The sequence below is a fragment of the Manacus candei genome, unplaced genomic scaffold, assembly GCF_025592945.1.
Source record: "Manacus candei isolate 608988 ecotype Guabito, Panama unplaced genomic scaffold, ASM2559294v1 h1tg000056l, whole genome shotgun sequence".
Taxonomy (NCBI): Eukaryota; Metazoa; Chordata; class Aves; order Passeriformes; family Pipridae; genus Manacus; species Manacus candei.
Window position 1 is genome coordinate 3,529,852 of NW_026138104.1, and position 24,481 is coordinate 3,554,332.

Sequence of the window (24,481 nt, forward strand, 5' to 3'; positions counted from 1 at the left end):
AGTTCTGCAATCAGTTTTCTCACCAGCCTTTTACAGTTCCCCCTATCAATGTACCTGCTGTTTCCTTCTCTTTGCAGGGAAGCTGCAGATACAGCAAAGATGCTTTCTTTCCCTCACTCTGGATGAAGGGAGTGATAGATACACAAATTACTCTTCATCTCTTGACCATTTCAGTATTTTTCCAAAATAAAGTTTTTTGAGTTTTCTGTTTGTCTGTTTCACATAGTTCTTTACCTCCAAACAAAAAGGAACTCTTTCCTGTGACAGATATAAATTTTTTCCTGCTGGAGTGAAGAGGCTACAGCCTGACTACCACTCTGAATTGTAACAGACTACAACTATTAGGGTGCTCCTACATGCCCAGTTTGCCATAGGGTATTTAACACTTTTAGACATCCTGGAATGGAGATGAGAGTCTGGAAACCTTCAACCTTCTTAATATTGAGTAGGATAGTTCTCAAACTTCGGGTCTAGAGAAGGAAACCAAAAGGTCTGGCTATCCCCAAAGAAATAGTATGTCCATCAAATCCTGTAGTATTCATTACGTATTTCCATTAGCATAAACAACAAGCAGACCTTGGATGAGAATAGTATTTTTTGACAATCAGAATGCTCCCTGTGGTGACAACCTGCTCAGTCACAGTATGTTGTTACTTCTGGGTAGATGCTGTATTTCTCACATTTCCATGATAGCCAACAGAAAATAATTTCCAATGTTCTATAGGTTGCTCCAACTAGAAATATTCATTAACTTACAAATCAGATAAAGGGGTAATGCTAATAAAGGTTCTGCATGCCTTCTGGGTGGTTAAAAACAGACTAACAGGATGGCTCAGTCAGAATGCACACCTACTGCATGGAGAATTACACTGAATTAAGAAGTGTCTCATAGACACAGTGTCTTCCCTATGATGACAGTGGGAAGTCAGACTCTATTATAACTCTTCCATTTCCATGCAATTTTTTTTTAGATTTAACAGTACGATTTTACCCTTCAGAATTTTATAACTTTGTGCAAAAGAAAAGCCTTTCTCAAGTGTGCAACAATTCCAGAGTAATTTACTTAAAATACAGGTATTAGACAACCTTTAATCACAAAACTTAGACATCAGGTCTAGGCTAGAAGGCAAGTGTGAATATATCTTGTGGAAGCTGAAGGCACAGGCATGGCAGAAACTCAGCATCAAGCATGGTTTTGACCCTGCAATGTCAGACCACAAGGACAATTAAGTTAATTAATACAAGCCTTTATGGGCTCTTATGCCGGTTCTTCCAGTCAGTCTAGGTGAGCAACCTTTATTTTGGCATTGCTTGATGCTGAAATGCTGAAACTAGTATTTAATTTTATAAGCTTTATAAACCTTTCTATTAAATGCATTTATATACATACTTGTGAATGTGTATGCATGTACATGCATGCACGCACGCACACATTTATGTAGGTATACTTTCAAGGATTTCAAAGAACAAAAGACCAATCCACCTGTCAAGACAAAACCATTCCTCATATGGGGGAACTTGGCTATCACGTTCTGCTTCTCTCATTTTTATTGTGTTATTTAATGCAGAACTGTGAGGTGTTAAATACAAGTTAGAGCAAATAGCATAGTTATAAAGATGCAGATACCTTGAGAAAGCTCACTCTCGCCAAGGCCTAAAAGTAGCTTTACTGAAAAGTCTAATATTGCAGTGTCACATTGTATGTCCCATTGATATTGGCCTCACAGCATAGCACAAAACTGAAGGCGGGATCAGGGAGTTGCGTTTATAGAAGGAGCATTTCCTGAAGATAGGGGAGAGAGAAGCCAAGGTCCATAGCCTCTCTCATCTCCAGGGACAGGGAACACTGGGAGAAATGCCCAGCTGTAAGCATGTAAGTAAGGGAAGTGTGGGCACGTCTCCTGCTGTGTTACTTTCTTTTTTATGCAGATTTTCCTGAGTTTGCCATGTGGTTCTGGCCTCTTCCTTTATTGATGGAAAACTCCCAGAAAAGATGTGTAGGGAACAGAACCTACCTGGAGCAGCTTGTGGTGCATATGCTACAGCCAGAGCTGTCCTGCTCCAGTGTAAGAGCAGGACAGTGGTGTGTTTCTGCTTAGGGAGAGAAGCTAAGGAGCCAACATTACTGGGAGTGGGCTTGTGAAAACATGGCAAGAGTTGGGGAGAAGACAGTCCTGAGGCTTTTTAATCTCCCTACAACCATTAAAACCCTTTAAAAAACAATGTTTGTAATCCCTTGAGCCCCTTGAAATAATTTCTTCCAGCTCTGATTCCAAACATCTCTTGCAGCAGGATCAGCTGTTTCTTTGGAAGTGGGATTTCTCATCTCACAGCAGTATTTCAAGTACCATTTCCTATCTTTATAAAACTGGGAGGAGCATTCTTCTATTTGTTTTACTGAGGAGTCTGTATTTCCAGTCATGTGAACACAAAGTCATTCTCTACAGAATTACAAAAATAACCTGTAAACAAGTATTTAATTTGTACCTCCCTGTTGCCATCTCATTTTCCTTCCCTGTGTGCTATAAGTTTTCAAGGCAGAATAGCTATTTAATGATAAAACACACTAACTGGCACTGTTAATTCCTAGAAGAAAAACACGTCAATAAAACAAGAAGTACTTCAGTTGTGATAATAGACCAGGCACCCCATTTTGCAAAGTAATAACCTGTAGAAATCAGATTATAGCAATAAAGAACTAGATACCCTTTCTGTTATTACTGACAAATAGAAAACAGTACCTGGTCTCAATTTACCAGTTGGAATTACATGAGTAATATAAAAAAGTGCTCATCTGTTCTGAAAATGATACTTGACTTGTCTACCTGAAGCTCCAATTCCAACTGACCTGAAATTGGAATAGAAATGAAAATATCAGATATGAAAATATAGTGTGTATATAGATATATATGTATCACAGTATATGATACATCATAATATTATGTATTACAGTTCATAGGTATCTCTATATGTGTGTAAGGTTAGCACTGAACCTGACAGCTTGCATCTGTCCGTAAGCAGAGGAACAGGAAAAGAATAACTGAGTTGCTCTTATTTTTCTCAACTTTGGAAACAATTAGTAGTTTAAACTGTTCTTACTTTATTTTAACCTAAAACCAAGGTGCTGTTCAGGAGACAGAAGTGATACACAGCCATCAGTGATGAGTGATGATGCGTTTTGATTTGAATGGAGATGTCAGAAGCTGAATCCTGCCCCAGCTAGAAGGCTGGGCAAGGTCTCGCAGCTGAGAGGGATCTCTGCACTTGGACTGACAGCAGGCCCGGGAAACAACTGATGATCTTGTTCCAGCTGCCTTGTGGTGTTATTGATGTTTTAAACTGGGCTTATATTGAAATTGTAAACTGTGTTTTACACACAGTACATATGGAGAAGCAGTTCACCACCAGGTGGCAGATACAACATCTCGAATTTCAAATGCTGAAGACCCAAATGGCAGCACTGATTCAGAAAAACCTTACCCATCACCCATATATTTTAAAAGAGCAAATGGACACTTTTCTCATTTGACCAAGTCCAAGGATGTACTGGATGGATGCTGCTATGCCCCACGTTACAGACTATTGATAGTTTAAGAGGTACCATGTTTAATAAATTTTAATTCCCAGATGAATTGTTGCTGGTTAAGAAAAAAATGCCTTTTTGGTTCACTAGGGACCTTTCTAGAGAAAGAGTAAATATCTAACCCAACACTTGCTCATTTATACTTGTACTGTTCTATAGGCTAAACCTTACATGGGACATTTAATTACCAATTTCAACCACGTTGGTTTGGGACAGTGAAATAAAATTAGTTCTCTAGAGCATTCATGAATAGAATGAAAGGTAGAAAATGAAAATATTGCCAAGGTATTTCAACGTATTTGCTTAAATCACTCTACTAAAGCTACTCAGTCCTTCCTGTAACAGAGAAAAGCATCATGAGCAATTTCCAAATGCTGGGCTTCTGTTGTAATCTATCTCAGATTAGTACCACAATTTTGTATAATTTGTGTAACATTTTAGATTACAAAAGGGGCAAATTAGATCCTGCTCTAGGGAAAGATCCATTTTTTGTCCCTGTATTTGCAGAGGGTTTAGTATGCTGGTACCCTGACAAAGCACTTAATCAAGTAATAAAAGGTCATTACTGTGATAAGTCAAGGTGCTTTACAGACAGTTTAATAGGATTTGAGAATCAAGTATTTGAGCAGGAACAAAGTGGGAACTGGGGGACAACCACCAAGTAAATGGACTCTTAATGAGTCCTAACATTTCACAGACTGTGATACAAATGGACTTTGAAAACCTGTTCCTAGTGTTTTTTTTAAGACCAACATATTTTCATTATTTTTGTAAGCTTTGTCATTACAAACTCTTGCATTTTTTACCCACTAACACTTGCCATCATAAAATAAGAAAACAGTTGCTTTTCTAGATGATCTTCTACATGGACTAAGATCACTTGGAGCTGCTGATGCCAAGACCTAGTCAAGTTATGCTTTGTTCTCTCTGTTTTATAAGCTTTATTGTTACTTGCTTCACTGTGCAATTGCAAAATACAAGCAACAAAACTCATTTGTATTTTACCAAGGTATCTTTCAAGGTAAGTTTTTGAAAATTAAAGCATGGAACTTATCACTGGATTTTAAGATTAAGCAAAGCATACAGTGAACACACTCTAATCTCAGCCTGTTATCTGATCTGTGTTACTTTGTTCCAATTACTATGGCTCAGGTGTGTTGGATATATTGAGAAATACGTTACATAAACTATATATTCTGCAAAATCAAACTATGAGGTGGCTGGTGATATTACAACAATTAAAAAGTGCTATTTTAAAGAAAATCTGCAACATACCCACGTTGTGTTTGTTCAAATATATTTGCTGTATTAGGACCACAAATCATCAAACCATCAAACTATGTGTTTTGAACATAAACCCAACACAATTAAAGAAACAAATCACTGCAATTTAATAGCAACAATCTCACTTTACAAGATAGTAACGATGGAAACTTTGCAAAGGAATGTGAAAAAAGTACGTAATTAAAAATGACAGATTTAAGACAACAGAAAGTTGAAAATTAAATAGCACAATAATTCTAGTATGCAGAAATTTTAACCAGAATGTTTACGCAGTATTCTGATTAATAAGTGACACTGTATTACCAGCACTTACTGACATCTGATATATACTATTCCTTTAAAGTAGTATTTTTCTGTTCAGTGACCTGGCACAGACTGACAGTAAGTAACCCAGAGCCCAAAACCAGTTCACAGGTGGTCAGTAGCAAAAAAACAGAGCAGGAAAGGACCTGGAACACACATGATAAGTAAAACATAACTTACTGCTAATATGGTGATGTCAATATTCAATGCACTCCACAAATATTCTAGATTTCTTTTACAATACATACCACTTCCCATCATGAATGAAAGCAAAACAGAGGTGATAGGGCTTTGTGGATGGAGAGGAGCACTGGCCTGGGAACTGGGAATTGTAGTTCAGTTCCTGGCTTGAGATCAGACTCCCAGGTAAGACATACAGTAAGATGAAAATTACAACACACGCCTCTAAGAAAACCTTGGAATCCACTGAAAATAAAGCAATGAATCTGAGTTGGGGCTTATTATTAAAAATTAAATAGGAACTATATAGCACTTTCTCTAGTCACTTTAGAGATTACTTAATAATTAACTTTATTAAGCATGACTGCTGCTAATGCTGCATAAAAATAATTGAATGAAACATGACAAACTGAATGTACATGAAGGATTCCACAAAAGTGGAAGTCACATTCTTTTCCTTCTTTGAACCCAATTTATAACAAAGTCAGAAGAGTGCAATAAATGTGAGTACCTACGGGAATCACAGAAAAAAAACTGGTCCCATGGAAAGTGCGACTCCACAGGGAATTTTGGTGATAGCAAGATTTCATTTCCAAAGTCTTCAGTGATACTTAAGCAAATCATTAGCACTTATCAAGATATGGAGGATGCTTTTCTGAAAAGGGGTCTAAATTTCAGTATGGACTGAAGTTCATGAGAGCTGCAAAAGAAAGTGTGTAAGTCACACAAGCATAAATATGCACATGAAAAGTAAAATCAAAGTATTTTTCTTATTAAATAACATAAAATAATGTGATAACCACCAACAGAGGAAAAAATCCACAAAGATATTTTTTGCAGTTTATTTTCAATTACAATTTTTGGATAACCAAGCAGCTCTGTATGGAGAAAGCACAGAAGAGTAATTCTGGCACTTTTGGAGAGTACATTTTTTTTTTCCCAAAATTTTTCTAGACACATTCAGTCCACTTGCTCGGTCTATAGTCCATTTTATATGAGCATGATTAGCTCATATGATTCCAGAGGAAACTAACAATATATACAGTCAATGAAACTATCTTCTTGGCTACTCTGGGCCCTTTAAAATGTCTTCTAAGTCTATCCTGGCTAAACAGAATCCACAATATACATGATAACTACAGAATACACTGTTTTGAAATGAGAAATGCTCAGCACAAAATGGGGCTCTTGGCATGCAGCTTAAAATAAAAGGTAGAAGTTCAGAAGTTTATAAAATCTCAAATGGGGTCAATTAAAAGGACTTAGCAAAAGAAGGGACTGTTCATTGTTACTGTAAAAAAGGCACTTTGAGAAAATGGGACCAGAATTGGAGGAATCTTAGTCGACACAAAGTTCAGTTTGGTTTCATAAAAAGGCTTCAATGCTAAGGGATGCTACTCAAGTTTCCTGCAGTTGTACATTAAAATAAATTGCTGAGTAGTTTATAATAAAGGACATAAAATGTTTACAACCAACTCGTAAAATTAAGAAAAGCATAGTATAAGCAAAATATTACTAAAAGCAGCAATGCATAGCCTTTCATTGAGATAATGCACAATTTTGGACACCATGTGTCAAACTCCTGTTTTTAAGATACTTTCAGTAGCATTATCAACATAAAATTGGCCTACAAAAAAAAAGCTTTACCAGCTCCCATTCACAGGGAGATTGAGGTCATAAACCAACCAAAACAATTTGTCAGTATTTCCGACATCCTGGATGACCAATATCAAGTATATGGAATAACAATCACACTCTTTGTTCAGCTATCTCACCGGAGACAGCCGTTAAATCAGAGGAATGATTTTAATTCTTTTCTAACATTTACACAGTAATGCATTGAAGTTCTTTCAAATGTTGCTCACCACAGTTTGTTTTTATCTTTTCTCTCCACAATAAAAAAAATAAAAAGGAAAAACAAAAGAAAAAAAAAATCAAGCACTTCCACAGAAAGGATATTTGGCAATTTTATACTCCACTGAAGGGTGGATTTTCACAATATCTCACTTTAGATTGAAAGTCATTAGTGGTCTTTCCTCTCGTTTCTGCCAAGGACTCTTCTTATCTTCACCTTGGTCATCTTCCTCATCCTCCTCGTCCTCATCATCATCTTGAACGGATGTTCTGTGTTCGGGACTAGTTAATGGCTCTGGTTTGGTATCCACAGTTCTTGTTTCCTCCTGCAGGCTGGGCAGCTGCACACCACTTCTCTTACTGGTGCCTTCCAGGAGGCATCGGAGAGCATTGTCCTCAGGGCTACAAACTGCTGTTCCACACTCGCTGCCACTTTGGTCCATATCATCCAAGTACACAAGCTGTGTGTAAGCTGTGCTATCTGAAGCCTTCCGCTCTCTCTGCTGGTGCTCCTGCACTGGTGGGTGACTCTGTGGTGCAGACAGATGATCTCCTCTTCCCTTTCGGACAGATTTTGGTTCATTCATGTCAACACCAGAGTCCAAACTGGCATCATTACTCCCATTTCTACCAGCTCTTTGGAGATCGATGTATGAATGTCTAACATGAGCATTTGAACGTCCATCTAGAGAAACAAACCATGCTCGAGGATGAGGCAATGGCTTTCCACCTCCTAATTCCATCAGAGCCTTTTCTGTAAGAAGCTGCACTTCGCTATTCATTTGAGCCAAGGATGCATCATTAAGTGAGGCAGGAATGGAAATAGATTCAGACATGGAAGCATTTTGCTGACTCCACTCAGCTGCACCTGCATCTTGCAAATGTTGCTGAGATATTGCTTGGGATGCCAGCTGCTGGGGTTGCAGCTGTTGGGGGGGATGTGGGAAAAGCCTTGCATGAGGGTTAGGAAGCTCAGCCTGAAGTCTTTCTATATCAATCTGCTGGTCAGCTGGGACAACCAGAGGCTGGCTAACAAAAGGGTGTTCTCCAGGCAATTTCATGTAATGACCTGGGATGACCAGTGCAGGCAAAACCTTTCTGTAAACACTGTCATTGACTTGGTCAACAGAATTGCAGCAGATTAACTGACCTGGTCGAGGGAAGGATGTGGGTCTTTCAAGGTGATCAACTGAACGAGACATCATACAATCAGTAGGTCTGCAGTCCAGCAGCTCTTTTTCAGGGGCTGAAGGTGTGGGGTATATTTGTTCCTGAATATTGTATTTACTTCCAGTAGCAATATGGTTCATAGATACTTGAATTTCTCTCTCCTGCTTTTCAAACAAAGGCTGAGACAGCATAGCATTGTAACTTCTCCTATACTCATCTTTGATAGGGGACTCATAGCCTTCAGCTGTTTCTGTAGATTTTCTTGTCTTTAAAGGAAAACTATCTGCTGATTTGTGGTAGTCTTTTCTTAGAGACCCACTGGGAGTCAGGTCATCCAAGGAAATTCTGCTCTTGTCTTTCTCCTTGTCAGAGAGCAGTTCCTCTCGGGAGCTAAACTCCTGGGAAGTACTGAAGGAGTGTTTGAGCATAGGTGTATGCATATCTGCTTCTCCACTAGGTGACACCATCTCCATGTGGACAGCACTGATTAATTCCTTTGCCCCTGAGTTTTCCGTGTGTCCATTGCTAGCAACAGACAAGCCACCAGGAAATTCTGACTCACGACGTGAAAATATTAAATTTATATGGGACATTGAGGTTGCTTGATCCTTCTTAGAAGCATCCAGTGCTGTTGAAAGTTGCAGTTTCTTATGATGTTGACGTGGTCTTAAACATTTTCTTCTATAAAAGTCAGTAACAAAAGAAGTTACACATTTATGACTGTTGTACACAGAAACAAAAGCACTGAGAGTGTCTTAACAGAAGATTTTTAAGCAGTGATTAGTATTAGGGGAATTGAACTTTTATTACATAACCTAACAATTAAAAGCTTATCTCAGCTGAAAAGACAAAATTAAAGAATAACTAACGTCAATTGGGAAATATCTCAAGTACCAATTACAAATTAGAGCAAATGTCTGGAGAAGGCAAATATAAAATCACTCATTAATAGACACTTGCTAATAAAAGTTTAATGTTCATTTTAATATAAGGCTAATATAAAGATCATTTGCAAATGCATAACAGGTACAATGACAGAGATCTTGAACCTATGCCCATGTTTGATAGGAAGTTACACAGACAACACAGGTACAGATGTGTGTGATTCATTCAACTACCATCCTACCAAAGGCAGGAATCTTATGTAACCAGGAACACAGGAAATTTGATCTCACTATTTCTTTCTTTTCCAAGTTTTGCTTGCTTCCCTCCCTGCCAAAAGTAAAAATGTTTCAATACGAAAGTTTTTTAATTTCATAAGCACAAAAAAGATTGTATTTCTAACATGAACTAAATAATCAGGATGGTGAATCTTACCTGCAATAATACAAAAGAAGACACAGCAAGACTAGAAGTATGAGAGCCATCCCTCCTAAAATTGCCAAAAGAAACATTGTGTGATAGCTGGTAATGTCGTGTGTTACAACGGGACCTGGAAGGCCAGAAAAGAGAATTTAGAACTGTAACAACCTGCAAACATGAAAAGGAAAAACATTTAAACAAGGAGAGGGACATCTTCCCTTGTTATCAGGGTGCTAAGCAACACTGCCACTCATAGCTCTGGTGCCTACTGAGCAGACCATCTCTGGAGGAGGGAGCAGGTTGTGGAGAAAGCATGTGCTGGTTTTCATGACTGCAACTTCAACTAGATCATTCTGTGGAAAAGCAGTTAGTTTCAATGGGAGCATGCATCAGTGAATGCTGCCTTCCAGGTCCTAATGCTGACACAGTGTGCCAAAGCTCTCACAGCTGGACAAAAGTCATCACAGCATCTTCCATCACCATAATGCAAGTAGCAGCACTGTGGGCAACAATTCTGTGTAACATCTGTGGTGCTTCACACTGAACAGTACATACAGTGCAGTATGGGATTTGTTGGAAGATGTATTGGTGCTCTAAAATCTAGATCAAGCCAAGCCAAGCAGATCTTCAGTAGCTTTAAAACAGGCCACTAGTGAAACAGCATTGTAATTCCAGTTTTAAATAATGCTTAGTCAATGTTCTAACATACAAAGGAACGCACGCATGTGGGCAACATCTGTTCATAATTATGTGTGTGTTACCCGGTTGGTTTGTAAAATCCTTATGATGATTTTGAAATAAAGACCCAAATTTTCATCTGCAGGCAAGGACGTAGGGCATCAGCTGGCAGACTAATGTGCACATACTGTGAAGGACAGAAAACTTGGCCAACTTGAAGGTTCTAGGTCATGAGGTTTGGAAAACCTCATCTGTGGATCTTGAGTGGTCTGTAGAGCCACTGCTAGGAATACAAAGCTCATTTTTGCCCATTTTTTGAGATATGAAATCAAACAGACTCAATTAGAAGACAGAATATGAAAAAATACATCAACTCATTAAAAATATTATAAATTATATTGCATTTGGGAAATCGAAATATTTATGCACTCTGTCCCACTACTACCTTTACATAATTGATTGTTACTGTTGCTTCAGGACATTAAGCAAAAAGTAGTAGATGAGATAAATCACTTGAATTTTTCATGAAAATGTTGTTTCCATTGCAAAAAAGTTTTAGGAACCCAGATCTAGCCCTCAGAAAGAAGGAAAAGTAAAATAAAAACAGAAATTCTTCCAAACAAGTTAAACTGCAAGGACAAATAAGCCTTCTCCTGTTAAGAGTTACAGGCCTTGTAACCTTAGAGTTACAAGCACAATTTCATGACTAGTGTAACTTCCTTGCAATCTGGGACAGAGCTATACTGGGAAATGTTTGGCTCAGAGCAGTTCCTTTTTCTTAAAGTATGATTATTTCATAAAATTCCATTAAATGCAATATGATAGCTTATTCAGATCTGCACCTATCTCTAAACTCTTTTCAGCAATGAGTCAGATGAATATTCCAGCAGCTTCATTTAATAGAACCTCAAATAAAAAGCTTGCATATTATGAAACAACTTCATGCCCTATATGAGTAGACTTTAAAACCTGTCCTCATGTAAGAGTTTGTTTTGTTGGTTAGATATAGTTTACTTTGCTTGCATAGCCAGGGCAAGAATGTTTTCATTTCTACTGGATTAGGTTTCCAGCCAGAAAACCTAAAAAAGAAAATCTGTAAGAGGAGGAGTTTTGTTTTGTTTTGTTTTTTTTTTTAATTGATTGGCTCTTTTATACACAGAGGTATCTCAGATTATTGGTGGCTGAAGAACTACTACCAAGAAATCTGAGGCAGCCACAGAGAGAAAAAAAGAAAGAGCAAGCTGCAACATTAATAATCTCCACAGGCACAGAAGCACATATAATTAATGCCTAGTTCAAAGCCATTTTCTACAGTTATGACAAGAGGCTTGCAGATGGCAACCGGTCAGCTCATCTACTAATGCCACTCTAATACACTTCCTAGAACTTCTGCACTAAGTTATTCATGGTGTAAACTTATCAGTCACTGAGATGACACAAAGCACACGTCAGGGCAAAATGGGCATCTTCAGTGCAAAAGGAAAAAAGTGACAATCAATCAATCAATCAAACCATTAGTAAACGTCTAACCCAGGATGATGTTGGTTTTAGGTGAATCCGTATCTCTGTGAGCTTCTGTGCAGAAACTTCACAGCACCTGTTTTTCTAGATGCTGCTGTAACACCAATACATAGATGCTGTAACTCCTCTCATTTTCTAGCAATGGCTCTACCAGGCAGTGGTGACATAAATGCATCAAAGAAGGAACACTTTCAAAAGTTCCCCATTGAAATGACTCAGATATTTTGACCACGAGGGTTGCCCCCCACAATCCCATAAAGATTTAGCCCGTTACTTTCAGATTTCTGTTTTCTAATAATCCATTATTGATCAAGCTGTGGCATCTCAGATGAGGTCATTCTGAAAAATATAAATATTATATGTGAATAAATAATTACTCAGTGCTGCAAGTATCAATAAAATTCAATTCCATCTTACCTGGGATAGTAGGTGACATAGCTGCAACCCAATAGCCCAGCTGAGGTGCAATGTAAGTCCAAGTCAACTGATTTCCTTCTTGTTGTACAATGCCCAAACTACTCTTCAGCCATGTCCCTGTAAATGTAAAGGTTGTAGGAAGATGTTACAGGTACACTTACACATTCCTCTGTTAAAAAGTGGAAAAGCAAGAGGTAACAAAAGCTATCAATAAGCTGTAGGGATTATGTGTGTTGCTGTGAAGTGCAATTGTGCCTTCTGGTCACTGGCATTTGAGAGCTCCCATAAGTAAGTCCTCCAGGCCTTCACAGTAGCAAAAAAAACCCAAACAAAACCATTTAAGATTAAATAAAACTAATAAATTTTCAAAAACTGTTAAAAGAAAATATTTATTGTCATATTAGATTCCTCTATTTTTGAAGAAGCATATTCCTGAAGCTGATTATATATAGACAACCCACTTAACACTGTATTTCAAAAGACATCGCATCTCCCAGACCACACGTGAGTTCTGCATACCACCTTTCTACCATCTCTGGCTGCAAACTTCTAGAAGACAAGAAAACATTTCCTAAAAATGTTAGGTTTTGTATACAGAAAACAAGCTTATGACTGTTACTGCTAATGACTGTAGAATTACATTGCACCATCACTTTGATTCAACTTCATTAGCCATTCAGAATGCGTGTAGTACTCCCAGGAACACTGACTGGTAACAGATGATGAGTTTTTTAAAATATGTTTCTTAAAGGAAATGAAATATATCTTTTTAGAATTATCAAATGATAATTTCAAGATAAATAAGACTAAAAATTTTAAAGCAATGTGTTTAAATTCATTTAGTACTCTTAAGTAGTCCAGATTGACAATCTGCACTAGTTGAGAGCTGTTCTACTTCCTGAAGATTAATTTTATTGTAAGAATTGGGGTATGAAAAAAACTTTACAACTGAATCAGCTGAATACCTTTTTGTAATTCATTAAGACCCCTGATTCTGGGCCTGTAGGAGAAAAAAATCACCTTAGTTTCTGATGTATTAAATGTCCAGAATAGCTTGTAGACTGCTCTCATATTTCTTCTCTTTGAAAGAAACACAGAATTGCTGGCTTGGACACTGAGAGCAATCACTGAGAAGCCACCCCTGGTGCCAGGCAGTGTTTCCCAAAGCTGCAGTCCTGGCTTGGCACCTCCAGTGGGTACCGTAACAGAGGGCATGACCTCCTTAAGGAGGTCCTTCACACACTTTGGTGGCCACTACCAGTATGCTGACCTGTGCAGCACAGCTCTCTATTTCTGTGCAGAGTGGGGGGGGGGGGGGGGGGGGCAGAATGCTGTATTTCCCTTACTCACTTCAAATGCTCACTTGAAAGGTAAGCTGCATCATGTACTTGTGACTCTCCTTCCTTTAAATAAGTCTCCTGCATGTAATTCCCGAAATGGTGCTTTTCATCAGACAACACTCAGGACTAAGCAGCAGAATTTGTGGATTACAGTCATCTGAACACTTAGCAGTGAGTACAGAACACAGTACAGTGAGTGCAGAAGAGATGCTGCAGTTGTGTTTGTTTTTCTTAATACTGCCAAGACCCTGATAATTTCTTCTGTGTTCCTTAGATTATCCATCTATGCCAACCCTGAACATAAGAGAACGGCTTTTCTGAGTATTTATTTCTTCCCTGTTACTGATTTTTCCTATGTAAGACCACCATCTTAGGCTAATAATAAACCCACCTTAATATAGTGAAAGGTTTAGAAAAATACATGGTTGAGAGGATTTCTAGTTCTAGGTGACTACTATTGCCAGACACAGTGACGGTATTTGCAACCAAACTGAATTTGTTGTGTGCAACAGGGGAAAGGAATTTTCAGTTTTCCAAGTATCATTTCTAGTTTGTACAGGGTAGCAATAATCTGTTATTTCATAAAGAAATTCACACAGGACAAGTAATTTTAATTCACAGTACCAAAAGTACAGAAATCTGCATACATAGATTTGCACATGTGGCATCTGAAACTGTTGTAGCCATGAGTTTACCTCTTTTAGGGAAACATTTTCAGGAAGAATAGAATGAAATTGTCCAGTTATGTGTGAAGTTTCTGGAAAAACTAGGAAATGTAGACTTCTTTTTCTCCACTAATGTGGCTGCTAACCCATCAGATTTTCTATCCATGCAGTTTTGGGGAAGATGTCATTCTAATAGCCCTGAACCACAAGGTGAAAAGTAGCCCTTAGGGTTAAAAATTGCATATATCTTGTATCTAAAATGCCATTTGGTAAAAATTCTGTAACCTTGAACCTTGTAATTATTTTTTTTCTGCAAGATTCAGACAATGAAAATATGCACCAGCTATTCAAATACACAACGATGTGCAACAAAACTTCAACAGAGATATAAAGTGCTGATTAAAAAAAAAAGAATGGAAGGACCTGGGTGATGAATTCATCATGTTTCCTATACTTTTCTTACCATCTCTAAGCCCTTTAAATTCACACACACGCAGAACACAGACGTATGCAATTTAGCAAAGTTCGTTATCTTTGTTGCCTATTTTTACAGCTACCTCCTTGAACAGAAGCTATTACTGATTCCCTCACTAGGGGGAACTTGTGTCCAGCATGCCTTATCCACATTATACTGCATTCCAAAGAACACAGTCCTCATGATGCCTCCTTAAAAGCCTTCTGCTCAGTAATACTCTGCTTGCATAATGCAGTGATCAAGAAGCTAACAGAGGCTGCACTCATCGCTTCGAGCAGAGCTCTGCTGCCATCCTGCCAAACAAGCAGCTGCTGAGATTGCTCATATTTTAGCAACAGTAGGAATCCCTGTATTTGCAATGGAAGTAAACAATAGTCCACTGCACAAGGTCAGTCAGGTTTCATGCTTGTCTTCTGCTCACTTGGGTCACCCGTTTCTACTAACCACTGAACACATTCAAGGCAAGTACTGGTCTGTATAAACCAGGGAAAAATGCAAATTCCCTCCCTCTGTTATGAATCTCTCAGTGAAGAATTTAAAAAGCATAGCACATATAGCTAATATTGGTCATCTTTAAACAAAAGTGATGAAGTTTTTGTTGACCATACCCTATAAATTAGTATATGATGACAGAAAATAATTACTTTTCAACTGACACTGTCCCACATTCCTTCCTCAGGACAACACCAAGTGTGGCTTCCTGGGAACAACGAGTTCTCATCATCTCCATATTTCAATACTTTCCTGGTCCAATACTTCAGTGCTAAATTCTCCTCTTAAACTTTCACCATCTCTTACCAATAGTCCACTAATAAAACAGAGCATCCTCCCTGATGCTCTGAATGAGAGCATCATTCAGATGAAGAGAATAAAGAACTTCATCCTTCACAACAGCAGTGACAAAACATGCTTGAGTGGAAACAGCTGAAGCACAAAGTCCTGTATTGTTTCTCTTGTGATCAAATAGCTGAAAGCCAACCTAGTATTACTGGACAGAACTGACATGCTTCCAGTATCCTGCAAATCCATCAGAGCATTTCCAGGTCTCTCTCATATTTCATCCTTTATAGGTTCTAATATCCCGGTTGCTTTTCAAGTATCATTAAACAAGGAGTGCTCTTGTAGCTCCCTACATGCAATGCCTTGCTGTAATGACTAATGTTGGATCTTCTACCAAGCAAAACCCAACTGCATGGTACTGACCGTGCTCCCAGCATTTCAAGCTGCCTTAAGTGACCAAGAGTGCATTGCTGTGCAGCCTTGAGAAGGAGTTCCCTATCCTATTCCAGATTCTTCCTTGGAGTGGGAAACAAGATGTTTTCCTGTTCTAAAAATGAAGCTAATTATCCTGTGTCCTCACATACTTGCTGCTGTAAGCAAGGGAGGAGACTGAGGGGCAGCGAGTAAAGAACTTTGTCTGGTTTTCTGTCCTTTCCTATGCAGTAGCCTGCAAACGGAAGAAGGGCAAGCAGCATTCATTGTTTTCTGTGTGGTCAGGATTACAACTGCAGGAGAACTAACCAAGAGGATTTAGGAGGGAAGAGAGGTCTTACCATCCTGCATGGCTATGTTATAATAATTTAATTTGTTATTCTCCAAATATCCTATAACATCTACTTTATCCCCCAACCAAGTCAGCACAACCAACAAGTTTCACTGCTTATTAAATTTTACACTTGATGTGCAATAACTGTTAAGTAACAAACAGTACAGGATTATATAAAAAAACCAACCCACTGGTAAAAATAGCTGAATGTAATGGAACTGATAATTTTTGTTTAAGACCGTGTAGTTCCAAAGAAAACTTGTCAATGCATCTTTGGAGCAGAAACAGCAAGCCCAGTACAGTTTGTAAGCACTGCATGATTTGGTCCAATTCACCATTAATTCTTAAAGACTGTCTGGTGCTTCATGGAAAACTTCTATATATAGAGACATTTTTGCTTATAGATCATTTTTACATTTCTCTTCCTCTTTTTCCTCTATTACTGCTGAGTTTAGCCAACATGCTGATCCAAGATTCAAGTCAGAGGAGCTGTCTCCTGGCTCACACTAATGGCAGGAGGAGAACCTAGAAGTTTAACACTTTCCTCACCAAAATGATATTGCCTGTTACTAGCTTTTTGGAATAAATGGTGTAATTTAACAAATTTATTCTTCATTTCTTCTTAAAAGTTTATAAAACATCTACCCATCACTCCTTTGCTTATGGAACTTAAAGCAAGGTAAGAGAACACTGCAAAGAATATAAAAATCAGAGTACTTTAAAGATACACAAATCAAAAAACAATCAGATAAAGAAAGCTGAGCTCCATCTGGCTGCAGAAATATCAGAAACAAGTCCAAGATTTCAGCAGAGCAGGAGAAATAAATTCTGCTAGAGAGAAGCATCTTAATACTTTGCAGTAACTTTGATACTGATGAACACATTTATTTATCTCTGGAAGCTTTTAGGATTTGCCAGCGGGGACAAGGAGGGGTTATCATGAGTAAATTTAACAGTAAAAAGTTTGCACATTAAATCTCCATTTCAACACACCTTCTGCATTAAAAATGCCTTTTTGTAATTTAATTTAATTTAATTTACTTCTGAATCAGACTGAAAAATGGCACTTTCAGCAAGAAGAGTGCCCAGATGGGCAGCTATTGCAGAGAAGCCATTACAGAACAGCTATTCTAGACTATTTCCCTGCACAATCAGGTCACTGCACGTACGGCTGCTCTGCCCAGAAAATAGACGTCCTGTTGTCTTCAAAGACACCAACTATTCAATGTGACAGCTTGCTGGAACCAGGCAGCATGAATGGATCTGCTTGTGTGTTCTAGATACAGGATGCCTCTGAGTAAGACATTGTTTCGTATTTTAGAGGTAGACCTTATGATTTTAAATTAATCTGTAGTGAAATCCAGGGAATCGTACGCCTCTGTGGCTTCCATATGTGTGACTGTGCATGCTGACAATCCCACACTGCTCCAGCTCAAGCAAATGGCAAAATTCCTACTGGCCTACGTGAGGCAGGATCACTTTGTCCAGGCAGGGCTGCCACACCAGGCCATCTCCTCTAGAGAGAGATGCCTATGACTCTTGTTACAGTCAAGAAGAAAGGAGACAAACTCCCTCTTCTTGTCTTCTGGTTGTGAGGGGAGTTTGCTCGCTGGCATCTCAGCACAGAGCTTGGGTCTCTGGGAAGATATATAATGATGATTACTTCAGGTTTAACTTCCCAAGCTGACCATTCCAGAGCCTCCTAGATCTGCAGGGACTTCTGCTGATTTTGACTGTGTATTCTTTCTATCACTGATCAAAACAGTTCTGGTAAATGACTGTCAGAGGAGTGTGTTGTAGCCAGCAGCTTCCCCTAAGGAGAGTCATAAAGCCTAAATATTGCTAGTGTTTAAATATGTGGTAGCTATGGTGGTTTATTTCCATAAATTACTTATAGATGTGAATTTTTTGTAGAAAACTCTCCCAGTGATCAAATACTGTTTACTTTTTATGTTGTTTCTTTAAACTAGCAGTAGGATCATCCAATCCCACTGAAGCAGGGAACCAAAACTGTGCTATTTACAACATGAATTATTTTCATCCAATATGTTTGACAAATAAGAGGATTTAATTAGTCAGAGAGCAAATTAAACATAATCCCATTATATGAATTTATTTTTATTCACAAGATTATCTTCCCTGGACAAAAGAGCTTTGGAAAGAAAAGAAAGATACTTTTAAGTGTACTACTAAATAGCATAGATGTTTTAAGTAAATATTCCTTAATGAGAAGTGCTTTTCCTTCAGCATTGATCTCTTCTGTGATGTCTACGATGTCTTGTAAGACTGCCCTGATTAGGCAGATTCACAGTTAAATGGAGCTATAGGTGTCAAAAGGAATGAAGCAGGTTGTTATCAGACAGTGTGGGACAGCAAAGGAGATTCAAAACACACTAACAGTGCTTCTAGAAGTAATTAATTTAGACACTTCAAATGGCAGTGTTATTATGAAGAGTTAATCAAGGGCAAGTTTGTGAAAATAACTTCCTAAAGCATGTTCTGACATACATAAATTGTAGCTTTTCATTCCACCAGTTGAAAGCTGCTTATCAGATTTCTTCTTCCAACCAAAAATCACCTCTAATCTGCATCAGCAGGGGAAGTTTTACTACAGAAGGATGAGATTTTTGGTTTTATTTCTATTCATTTTCTAAAAAGCTAAAAGCCACTGAAATTGAAGTTGAAAAATTCCTTCTTGAATATTGGTAGAGCTTATTGTCCTCCTCGCCTTCCCCTCTATACACACGGGTTTAAAAATTCATAGTATTTAAGTCAATATTACAATCTTGCTTTTGGGGTTGCTAGGCGATATGAAAAAATAAACATCCCTGCTCTGAGCCCATACTTTCATTATTATTCTACTCTTACCTTTCAGGGCTAAATTCTGCTCCTGTTCTAGTGGCACCATTATTATTTGGTGTACTATAAGGTAAATGCTTTTACCATCATACCTTGGCAAGGAAATCTGATGGTTTGATTTACTGCTCATGTCTGAGAAGCTCTGTGGGTTTTGCCATCTTTTCTCATTTTTCCCCTTAAAATCACCTGTCAAGTGTTTAACAAAAGAACACAATAGTTTTCAATATTTAATAGTCTTAATTACATTTGGGCAGAAGGCAGGGCATGTTGTCCACAGAACTGTTTGCATTGCTTTGGTCCTCTCAGTATTTCCTTCCAGCATGCCAGAACAGAAGAGACTTATTAAAGAAAATTAATTCCATACGTAATTACTGGTTAACAATTGTATCTCAAAAGGAAAAGCTTAGTTATGCTTGCTGCACCACCATCCCTCGATAGTGGTATATGTGAAAGACACCGCCTTCAAAATTTGCTTTACCACATTATTAATCACATTCAGTCAGTTACTGACAAGATTATTAGAACAACTAATAAATAGAAGCACAAAACAATTCAAAACACTGCATGCCTTTTCCTTCCTTCAGCCTCACATCACACTCACATTCAGCTTCTATTTTTCAAACTGGAAGTGGAAGCAGATGCATAATGGGATTTGATCTATCACAAGGCTGCAGAGGAAGGTTGTCCCAGGTCCTCCTCAGCCTCTTCCAGCCCCTCCCAGACACTTCCCACTCCTGCTCTATGCATTCCTGCTTGGATTCCCACCAATGTCTAGGTCTTTTTCAAACTCTGTAACTACACAAGCAGAAACGTCTTTTCTCCACTTCGGAAGTTTTGTTGTCCACCTCTTCCCATCTTCTGCTCCATGGCTTCTGTAGGTGGAGCTACAGGGTCATGTACATGATACAACACATAGCATGGAAACCTGCTCCCAGAAGCCATGGGATTTCTTTCCAATTTTATTTCCTTGACTACATATTAGTAGATTATTTGCACATATCACTACACTTTGGCACCAACCTGATTCCTTCAATGTCCCCTTAAGCTCCACCATCATGCCATACCACGTCTGCTTTGCCATAAATGCAACTCAGGTGGTATATGGAGTGGGGAGAGGATTAAACAACTCATTCACATCACTTTCACATGTGTAAGCCACAACATCCATTTTAAAAACCCACATATTAATAAATAAACACAACTGTCTCCTATGATCCTCTCCAGAGCAATCATGATAGTGAAAACATACCTCAGGGAGCTACACTGTGAAGGACTGGAGGAAGAGCTTCTTTTCCTTTCAATGATGAAGTCTGTCTAATACTGTGCAATTATATCTGCACCTATTATGTAGACATCGTACATGGTAAAAAGCTGGATTTGGTAGCTGCAATTTCTATGGCAACACACAAAATATGAAATTCTTTGAGAGCAGTTAGTTATGAATTTGTATTCCTTAGTGTATTTAGTCTTAAAGAATAATTTAACCTTCACAGCTGAGATAAAAAAGGAAGTCGAAATCAAATTGTCAAGGAATTTGTAAACTACAGAAATAGTGGAACTATGAGCTTTTGTCGTTTTCTCCTTGCAATTTGCAAAGAAATCTCCATATTACCAGTGAATCTGGTCTAGACCCATGTGTTCTGGAGCTGATTATATGAAAATCAAGCTTTTGGGGGTGAGGAACGTGATTTCCTAAGCACGTCCATTTCTTACACATAGAAAACCCAATGAAACCCATGGAGAAGTGCATGAAGTCCCAGGCCGTGTGTGCAGCTGCCTGCAATCCAAATTCAGGCCATCTATCCAAGTTCAGGGGCTCACACTCAGTGTCAGATCAAGAGATGGACTGAGAATGTTTCTGTTAAATGATTATTTTCTGTCTCATGCAGGGTATGAATGTGGTGGCAATCAGAAGTTAATTACATTCACAACAAAAAGAAACACATTTTATTTTTAAACTTAAATCAGAGAATTTTACAAATCAACTTATTTGCAAGCAATGTGCAGTGAACTAGACAGGTAGAGGTACAGTAATCCTCTTACATTCTCTGCCTGACAGTAGCTGTCGCTCTCTCCCTATAAACACTATGAACAAAAAACAAGCATCTTGTCACCTCCATGAAATACAGGAAAACCATATTGCAGTCAAGTTTAAGTAGGCACCGATCCTGTTTATACATTAAGTATATCCCCATGACTTCTTTTGAGCACAGAAAACATTATCTTCATTTTGCTGAGGAAGGAACATCAGGAAATTCTGACTACAAAAATCAATGGAAATTTTACCAGTGAAGGCAGGACATCAACTAGAAAAAGCAAGTACCAGGCTTTTAAATGTATTTAGAACTCTATTATGGCATTAAATGCAGTCAGAAAGCACTGACCAAGAACAGCAGAGTACATAAAGTATTGTGTTTCATAAAGCTATAAAGAGTTTCCCAAGATACTCATCTCCATATTCTGCCACCACTTTACAATAACGCATGGTTGAAATTTCAGGCACTGGGGAAACTTCCTTTTCAAGAAAGCTAGTCATTTAAAGATAACAAGGTCACATCAAAGATGTACACCAAGTGCTTGGGGAGAATAACAGAAGAACAGTATTCTGAACTTCATTTACATGTAGTGTGCAAGAAATAACACATTTTAGGGAAGATGAACAAAAAAGTGGAGGTTTGACCCCTTCCCTACAGAGTCCTTTGGCACACAAAGCTGAAAACAGCGTTCAGAATATTTTCCTGTTATTTGGTGGGATTAATAAACTAGCAGTTGCATCATATTAATAAATCACATTTCTGTAGTATGCACTTTGGAATATTTGGTAATATTTTGAAGTCCTATATACAGCTCCAATTGTGGAGCTAGAGGTCTAGGTGCCTCCATACCACACACAGGATGAAACTGAGGACTTAAAATGGAGAATAGAGTTTTGCTCACTGAATCCAATGAAAACCAGACACCTTAACATCAAAAAGACCCAAAAATCATTTAAATGGGGACTGAGGAGAATACAGTTGAGCAAATGCTGTGTTATTCAGTCCAGCTGGTGGGAGCTGGAGATGACACATGAGGTACAAAGTTTCATTTCTACTGGGATCTGTGGTATTTATTTCTGACTGAAGAGGACAAGGCTAGAAAGAAGTCTTGAACAGAAATTTGGTGTCCAAGAACAGAGAGATTAATTATATTGCTGTAAATCCTACTGACATCAAGGCAAATATACAGAGAAAAAGTCATGATCTCAACCATCTGTTTATGGATAAAGGGAAGAAAGTTTTTCAACCCTCTTTAGATTTTGAGAAAAACAAGACAGCACTTGGCAGGGAAAAAACCCCAAAACCCTAGAAAACCTCACAAAACAATCCTGATTATAGAAATGCAAATCCATTTCTCTAAGTTCAAACCTTTAAGTGTGTAATATGAAATAAAACCACTCTCCCACAGTAGTGTGAAACACAAGAGACATGGTACGTCAACAGCATGGAATGATTAAATTGCATTTTAGCATATATGTCTCTATAACATCAATGTGTCTGTGTTTACTATTACCATCACTAAGAAATGCTTCAGAAAACTGTGGTGCACCAACACAAGAACGAGGTTAGATTTACCCTTAACAAGGTTCATTCACCCTTAAAACATCTCCAGGGCATTGACAGCTGATCTTCATTTTATTAACTATTCCAAAAGGTATTACTGCTTTAATTTAATTTGCTTGCTGTGCACATAAGGCAGTAAGTTTGTTTCGTAACGAAAAATCTCATTTGGAACATTGTAAAATAGACGCAGCAGATTGTCTTATTTTGATGTCAGGCTATATTTTCTGTCTGTGTGTTTCATCAGTGTGAGTGGAGCCACTCTCAGCATTAAGCAGACTATGCTGCTTCTCCCCCTTCTCTCCCAAGGACAGAAACCATGGTCATGAAAATACAGATTGTTTATGGTAAACATCCCAAAAAGCCATTAGTTATTTTTGGCAGCCATCATATGCCTCACTTTTGTAGAAACTATAAAAATCTCTGCACTTCCAATCAGATGCCTCTGGGTTCATATCAGTACATCATGAGGTCAGCAAAACATATGAGATTTTAAGGACTAAAATATATTTGCAGCATTTCTGTCCCTTCTCCACTCCCTCAAAAGTGAAAAATATTTCTGCTTTTTAGAGCAGAAATTGTTCTTCATGCAGTAATGATGACAACCACATGGTTTCTAAACAAAAACAATGGCTTGCACGAACAAGCACCCACTGTACTGCTAATACATGAGAGAGAAGCAGTGTGTTAGTGCCCAGTAATACAGTCATAGTTTTCCATCTCTGGCATTTATTCAATGTTCAGATACAAGTGTGAAAATTTAAGCCACTGAAAATCTATTAAGGAGAGACCTCAATATAACTAGCACGGAAAATAGCAGCCCTGAAATGAAAGACAAAATCAGAATAATAAGGTTAGAGGTCCTATCCTGACAAGGCACAGATCTGATGATGCAAATGGGTTACAACAACTTACTTGCCAGTTAAGGATTTCTCCAGCATGGAGCCATCCCAGTCATTATCCATCCTCCTCCTTTCACATCCAAGCACATCAGGGTGGGGAATGACAGGACACCACCATGTTCATGCTACACATGGCTACTTTGACAGCCCTTAGGGTGCTAATGTAGCCCGCACGAGATAGTGTGGCTGGTATATTCATTAAATTAGGCTACTCTAATTTAAATTGGTTGGGATGTGGCCAAAATTCTACTAGAACTGGCATGCTGCAGGCAGGGCTTAAAATGCATCTTTGTTCAAGATTTCTGGTTGCACGGAAAGATGCTTACTTCAGCTGAAGTGTGAGCTGGAGTCGAAGCATAAGGCCTTCAATATCTTCCTCTCCACAGCTTTGTGAAGCTAAGTGTCCCAACAAAGATTTTGTTTAGCAGTCCTCATGCCTTCTCCTTCTAAAAACACAAGTAGTCTAGTAGTTTGTCATGAATCAAATAAGGCTGGACTTGTCTCAAGACTGGGAGCCTCAGCCTGCAACATTAACTAAGCTGTATTGATCTATACTAATATATATTGCACACAATAGGATAACTAGCTCTTTATAGACAAAAGTAAAAATCATATTCCATACTAAAAAAGAGCTTTTGTGGCCTCACTGCAGGGGCATGGAAATTTGGCCATATATGAGAAAGCTCCATAATCAAAATCAGAACCATTTTACTAGCAATAAGTAAGTAGCAATAAGGCAGGCTAAACCTCTAGAGCTGACAGGAAGGATTGTGGAAGGACTGCTTCTTCTGGGGAAAGTAAATGTG

At 38.3% G+C, this 24,481-nt stretch overlaps 2 protein-coding genes across 4 annotated transcripts in view; both read right to left on the bottom strand.

The window, feature by feature from the left end:
* The window catches only part of ITGA8 (integrin subunit alpha 8), a 361,437-nt gene that overhangs the window by 104,302 nt on the left and 232,654 nt on the right, over positions 1-24,481 (bottom strand). The window lies entirely within an intron of this gene.
* The window catches only part of FAM171A1 (family with sequence similarity 171 member A1), an 88,544-nt gene continuing 69,013 nt past the window's right edge, over positions 4,951-24,481 (bottom strand). For all 3 annotated transcript variants that reach the window (XM_051802560.1, XM_051802559.1, XM_051802561.1), the window contains 3 exons: positions 12,293-12,409; positions 9,692-9,806; positions 4,951-9,055 (listed from right to left, as the gene is read on the bottom strand). In XM_051802560.1, coding sequence (XP_051658520.1) covers positions 7,354-9,055; positions 9,692-9,806; positions 12,293-12,409 — 1,934 coding nt within the window. In that variant the 3' untranslated portion in view covers positions 4,951-7,353. The remainder of the gene's footprint in view (positions 9,056-9,691; positions 9,807-12,292; positions 12,410-24,481) is intronic.